The sequence below is a fragment of the Carassius auratus genome, chromosome 10, assembly GCF_003368295.1.
Source record: "Carassius auratus strain Wakin chromosome 10, ASM336829v1, whole genome shotgun sequence".
Taxonomy (NCBI): domain Eukaryota; kingdom Metazoa; phylum Chordata; class Actinopteri; order Cypriniformes; family Cyprinidae; genus Carassius; species Carassius auratus.
Window position 1 is genome coordinate 19647631 of NC_039252.1, and position 6906 is coordinate 19654536.

Here is a 6906-nt window from a genome sequence, read left to right on the forward strand (position 1 = left end):
GCGAATCATTTGAGTCAATAATGTAATCTGTAAGTAAAGATTTGATAAAAACTGTAACATCCCCGAATCACTTCACATGTATTATTACAAATTGTAGCTGTATTTTAAATCTGAAATGTAAATCTATATAATCCCACAGGAACAAATCTAGTCTACAGTCATATTATCTCTGCTGGTTTTATTAAAATTGAGTCCACAAATGAGGCCAGCGTTTATGAATGAAAAATAACCAAATCTTTTAAAGGTGGGAAGTCAAAATGAACTAATGGCAGTCTGGTCAAAGCTTAAAAGAGAATCAGACATAATTTAAACCTGGAAATAAACTGAAGTTGGACGAAACTAAACGCTGTTGTTTAAGTCGAGTGAGCAAAGTCATTAAAACATATAATTTGATATTACATTAGAGTTCTGTTTCTGTACAGACATTTAAACACTGGCACATATGCGGGTTCGCGAATCATTTGAGTCAGTTCGGGAGTTCGGAGTGGGATCGCGAATCATTTGAATCAGTTTGGGGATCGCAAATCATTTGAATCAGTTCGGGAGTTCGGAGCGGGATCGCGAATCATTTGAGTCAGTTCGGGAGTTCGGAGCGGGATCGCGAATCATTTGAATAAGTTTGGGGATCGCAAATCATTTGAATCAGTTCGGGAGTTCGGAGCGGGATCGCGAATCATTTTAATCAGTTCGGGAGTTCATAGTGGAATCGCGAATCATTTTAATAAGTTTGGGTATCGCAAATCATTTGAATCGGTTCGGGAGTTCGGAGCGGGATCGCGAATCATTTGAGTCATATCGGGAGTTCGGAGCGGGATCGCGAATCATTTGAGTCAGTTTGGGGTTCGCGAAATATGGTATAGGCATTTTCAACAAATTTAGTTGCTAGTTCTAATTATGTTTTCCAAGCGTGTTTAGGTGTGATATGTGAACTCGTTTATATTTGTTTTTAATGATGTGCCTTTTATCAAGTATTTCAAAAACTAATGTGAAATTATGAAAACTGAGTCGATGGCTGATAAATAAGTGCATGGTTTTGCAGATTTGGTGTGTAATTCTGTTTAAGTGACAGCATTCAGAATCTGTAATCTGTAAGTAAAGATTTAATGTGTAAGCATTTAATAAAAACTGTAACATCCCTGAATCACTTCACATGTATTATTACAATTTAGCTGTATTTTAAATCTGAAATGTAAATCTATATAATCCTACAATAACAAATCTAGTCTACGGTTATATTATCTCTGCTGGTTTTATTAAAATTGAGTCCACAAATAAAGGCCAGCGTCTATGAATGAAAAGTAACCAAATCTTTTAAAGGTGGGAAGTCAAAATGAAGTAATGGTAGTCTGGTCAAAGATTTCTTAAAAGTGAATCAGACATAATTTAAACCTGGAAATAAACTGAAGTTGGATGAAACTAAACACTGTTATTTAAAATGAGTGAGAAAAGTAATTAAAACATATAATATGATATTACAGTAGAGTTCTGTTTCTGTACAGACATTTAAACACTGGCACACTGGGTTCGCGAATCATTTGAGTCAGTTCGGGAGTTCAGAGCAGAATCCCGAATCATTTGAATAAGTTTGGGGATCGCAAATCATTTGAATCAGTTCGGGAGTTCGGAGCGGGATTGCGAATCATTTGAATAAGTTTGGGGATCACAAATAATTTGAATCAGTTCGGGAGTTCGGAGCAACAAAGTTATATAAATAAACAATATAGAAATTGTTTTTTTTTTGTATTATTTCCTTTTGTACTAATACAATAAAATAACTGCATTATTCTGGTCATGAAAATCCTTTTTTAAAAACTTCCTGAAAAACTTGAGAATAATTTGAATAAAACACACATGCACGAGCACACACACAAACAGACATATAGAAATTACACCATACTGTGAATTCAGTAAAAAAAAAAGTCCTTAATTGTAATGAAACCAATTTCACAACCCCAACATTTCCTATGGATCTAAAATCTTCTTAAAATGATAATTTCTAAGGTATAATTTAATTGTTAATTTTTATTATTTTACTTGGAGTAAAAACAGAATTCACAAGGCAAGAAGTAATTTACAAAAGTCATAAAATTATAAACTATATTATGGCATTATATTAAAACTTGCAAAGCTATCATTACACGGTATAGCCTTAAATAATTAACATGGTGACCATAATTTCATAATGAATAAATATGGTTTCTATTTCAAAAATCAAAACAAATTATTTAAGTGGCTCATCAAACTAGGTTCCCAGTTTTACTGTACTAACAACTGAAGTCTGATATTTTAATGGAAAATATTCTTACTGTAGTCAATTCATATAAGGATAGCAATATTGCACAAAAATAAACAAAAATGTTTCATATACAATGAATGTCATATTTATTGACAGATATACAAAATTCCAAAGAGTGACCTTTTTTGTCTTTACATGAAAATACATTGTATTACACAAGGTAATAAATACAAATAAAGACGAAAGTAATGGCATCACTACAATACTTTTCAGCATCACCCCGATTAAAAGAAAACTCACCTATTCATTAGTGCGTCCAAAGAAAAAATACTCGACCTTATCCTGAGACCTATTTCTAAAAGCACAAACCTAGTCTAACCTGTAAAAGCCATGCAGATTCTAATGTGGGACCTTTCATCCGATTGCATGCATTTTTGCTTATTCGCTCTTAAAGATACTATGTGGTCAAAGAAAATGAAATGTATATTTAAAAAAAAAACTCAAATGGCAACAGTTCTGGATCTCTTGCATTTATAAATCAGAAGATATATTCTCTGAATGGTGCCTTATTCCCTCCAAACTGCAGATGAAAAGCGCAATTCGTAACATAAATGCTCCGTTTTTTGATTGTTTTATCCCTTCACAGGAGAGGCATGCATGACTCCCGTGTGACACAGTTCTTTCAGCCGTATGGAGAGAGCGCTAGGATCTGGCATTTCTCTCTGTCTCCGCCAGACACTCACGAACAAGCCCTCTGGCATGAATGATTCCTACAACACACACAGAAAATGACACAAATCAGTTTCTGAGACGCATGATTTGAGTTTAACGTGTACATTAAATAACAAAAACAATATATAGAAGAGGATTAATATTATTTAGTCTTTGATTGTGTGCACAAACCTCTTTTAAGTCGCTCCATGGCGCTTTTACTCCCTGCATATGTTGGCCTTATTTCTTTCCCAAGTTCTTCAATGATGGCGAGGAGTTCAGCATATTTACTCTGAGGTACTTGGCTCCCATTTGGACCCTAAACATGAAAAAATAAGTAAAAATTATTTGGTTAATGTATTTATTTTTTTTGTTAGTATAGAATAATTTTTAAAGTTTAAAAAAATATGAGTATACAGTATTGTTCAAAATAATAGCAGTACAATGTGACTAACCAGAATAATCAAGGTTTTTAGTATATTTTTTATTGCTACGTGGCAAACAAGTTACCAGTAGGTTCAGTAGATTGTCAGAAAACAAACAAGACCCAGCATTCATGATATACACGCTCTTAAGGCTGTGCAATTGGGCAATTAGTTGAAAGGGGTGTGTTCAAAAAAATAGCAGTGTCTACCTTTGACTGTACAAACTCAAAACTATTTTGTACAAACATTTTTTTTTTCTGGGATTTAGCAATCCTGTGAATCACCAAACTAATATTTAGTTGTATGACCACAGTTTTTTAAAACTGCTTGACATCTGTGAGTCAACCAACTTGTGGCACCTCTCAGCTGTTATTCCACTCCATGATTCTTTAACAACATTCCACAATTCATTCACATTTCTTGGTTTTGCTTCAGAAACAGCATTTTTGATATCACCCCACAAGTTCTCAATTGGATTAAGGTCTGGAGATTGGGCTGGCCACTCCATAACATTAATTTTGTTGGTTTGGAACCAAGACTTTGCCCGTTTACTAGTGTGTTTTGGGTCATTGTCTTGTTGAAACAACCATTTCAAGGGCATGTCCTCTTCAGCATAGGGCAACATGACCTCTTCAAGTATTTTAACATATGCAAACTGATCCATGATCCCTGGTATGCGATAAATAGGCCCAACACCATAGTAGGAGAAACATGCCCATATCATGATGCTTGCACCTCCATGCTTCACTGTCTTCACTGTGTACTGTGGCTTGAATTCAGAGTTTGGGGGTCGTCTCACAAACTGCCTGTGGCCCTTGGACCCAAAAAGAACAATTTTACTCTCATCAGTCCACAAAATGTTCCTCCATTTCTCTTTAGGCCAGTTGATGTGTTCTTTGGCAAATTGTAACCTCTTCTGCACATGCCTTTTTTTTAACAGAGGGACTTTGCGGGGGATTCTTGAAAATAGATTAGCTTCACACAGACGTCTTCTAACTGTCACAGTACTTACAGGTAACTCCAGACTGTCTTTGATCATCCTGGAGGTGATCATTGGCTGAGCCTTTGCCATTCTGGTTGTTCTTCTATCCATTTTGATGGTTGTCTTCCGTTTTCTTCCACGTCTCTCTGGTTTTGCTCTCCATTTTAAGGCATTGGAGATCATTTTAGCTGAACAGCCTATCATTTTTTGCACCTCTTTATAGGTTTTCCCCTCTCTAATCAACTTTTTAATCAAAGTACGCTGTTCTTCTGAACAATGTCTTGAACGACCCATTTTCCTCAGCTTTCAAATGCATGTTCAACAAGTGTTGGCTTCATCCTTAAATAGGGGCCACCTGATTCACACCTGTTTCTTCACAAAATTGATGACCTCAGTGATTGAATGCCACACTGCTATTTTTTTGAACACACCCCTTTCAACTAATTCAACTAATTGCCCAATTGCACAGCCTTAAGAGCGTGCATATCATGAATGCTGGGTCTCATTTGTTTTCTGAGAATCTACTGAACCTACTGGTAACTTGTTTGCGACGTAGCAATAAAAAAAATATACGAAAAACCTTGATTATTCTGGTTAGTCACATTGTACTGCTATTATTTTGAACAATACTGTATTTATTTTTATATTTTATTTTTAGTTTACACAATATTTTTGTAATTTTGTTGTTTTGTCATATTTATTGGTTTAATGTATTTTTAGTTATTTTATTATATTAAGTTCATTTATACTTTTCTGTTTTTTCATTTTAAAGTTTTAGTAATTTTATTGTTTTTGTCATTTTTATTAGTTTGTTTTTTAATATGTCTATGTAATTTTTATTAACATTTTATTTTTTGTTATTTCAGTACATCAAGTTTGAAATTTTACCAACTTATTGCAACTAATTTGATCAACTACATTCATATTTTTATTAAATTGTTTTTTTATTAATATTTTGAACTTGCTTTAATGTGTTAAACTAAAACCAAATATAGTTTTTATTAATATTTTTAATTCATTTTCCCTTTTTTTTAAGAGTTTTAGTAATTTTGTTGCATTTGTTTTAAGGTTTTTATTTATTTTTATTTTTATTTTTCTATTATTTTGTACAATTTTCTTTTTGATATATCTACAGTTTTTTTAGGTTTAGCTTTTTAAACATTTAAACTAAATACAAATTGAGAAATGCTGAAACTTAATACATTTTCAGGTATTATTTTTAAGTTGCTTTTTATTTTTTAAGTGCTAGTTAACTATAACATGAAACCTACCTGTGGGAATCCCAACGAAGGCGGCCCAAAGTCATTTAGAAATGGCTTGTATGACTGTATTGTTGCCATTGAAGACGGAGAGGGGATGTTTCCTGTAAAAGCAACAATACACATCCTTAACTGTTTGATACAACAGCTTATAATTTACGCAAATACATTATTTCAAGACACACGTGCATTTGTGCAACTGCTCTTTTGTCTCACAAAGCCTCGCAGTTACCCTTGTGACAACTAGCCCCGGCCCTCGCTCTATGCAATACCACCCTCCGCCACTAGGTGTCCCCAAAGAGCAATAAAAACGGCGCGTCTGAATCCGATCAATCAACAGCCCAAGAGACAATCATGGAGGAAACGGCACGGGCTTGATCTTAGCCGCTAAAAGGATTCATTTTTAACACAATCTAGCGGCCTCCACGCAAACCCATCCGGCCACGGCGCGACGCGGAACCTTCGGGAAGAACCCGAACATGCACCTAACGTCGATATTTAGCCCTTGCGAAGGCGAGGAATGCGTTTTTTTCACTAGTAATAATGGCGGATGTGAAGGATCTGACCCTGTAGCGATCAGACTGGACAAAAACTACACACGGCTTTTCCCCAGGTATTCTTTCTCTCGCCAATTCTTACATTCGACCAAATACACTCAAGACGAAGAGTTTTCCCCGCTTTTTCGGCATACCTTGGTTCCCAGAAGTTCCCGGAAGGTGTTGATGGAGATTGGGTTTGTAAGACATACCTGAAGAGATAATAAATGAGAGAAATAAAATTGTCCCTAAAATCAGCGGAGCGTCCGTCTCAGACACTTTTTGTTTACAGCGGAGCAGCACCGGCAAATATGGCCGCGTCACTCCTCATGACACCCACACTGTTGTCCATCATCATCACAAAGAACTCAGACAATTAACACAGAATTAATGAAAAAATAACCAGTGTTGTCCTTAATCACAGTGACAACTGGAGAAGCTATAAAAGCGTTAATAATGATAATAAAAAATAAGTAATACCTTTAGAATAGGGTTTACTTGTAATATATATATTTTTTTGTTCGTTTTAATAAAAATGCACTTAAAAAAAAAAGAGGGAAATGGAAAGGATTTTTTTTTGCAATGAAATAGAATCAGGATACATTTGAAAATGTCCCCTTGCATTTGCAATTTTAGATCTAAATACATAAATCAAGTGAGACGATCAATTCCAAAAGAATTTTAGTTGAGAAAACTAATCCTGTTAAACTCTATTATTATTTTTTTAAGCCTTTTGCACTACGTATACTGAAGTAAA

The 6906-nt window shown here is 34.7% G+C and overlaps 1 protein-coding gene across 2 annotated transcripts; it reads right to left on the reverse strand.

Annotated features, from left to right (window-relative positions):
• Positions 1 to 2365: 2365 nt before the first annotated feature.
• cdk2ap1 (cyclin dependent kinase 2 associated protein 1) lies at positions 2366 to 6647 on the reverse strand. Of its 2 annotated transcripts, none has more exons than XM_026274267.1 (4): positions 6362 to 6647; positions 5626 to 5717; positions 3140 to 3266; positions 2366 to 3006 (listed from the first exon to the last, which is right to left on the reverse strand). In XM_026274267.1, exons 2-4 carry the CDS (start codon positions 5692 to 5694, stop codon positions 2939 to 2941), a joined length of 264 nt encoding a protein of 87 aa, XP_026130052.1. In that variant the 5' UTR covers positions 5695 to 5717; positions 6362 to 6647; the 3' UTR covers positions 2366 to 2938. The 2 variants fall into 2 exon arrangements, with proteins under 2 accessions (XP_026130052.1, XP_026130051.1); XM_026274266.1 differs by having other exon boundaries at positions 6305 to 6623.
• Between the last annotated feature and the right edge of the window lie 259 nt (positions 6648 to 6906).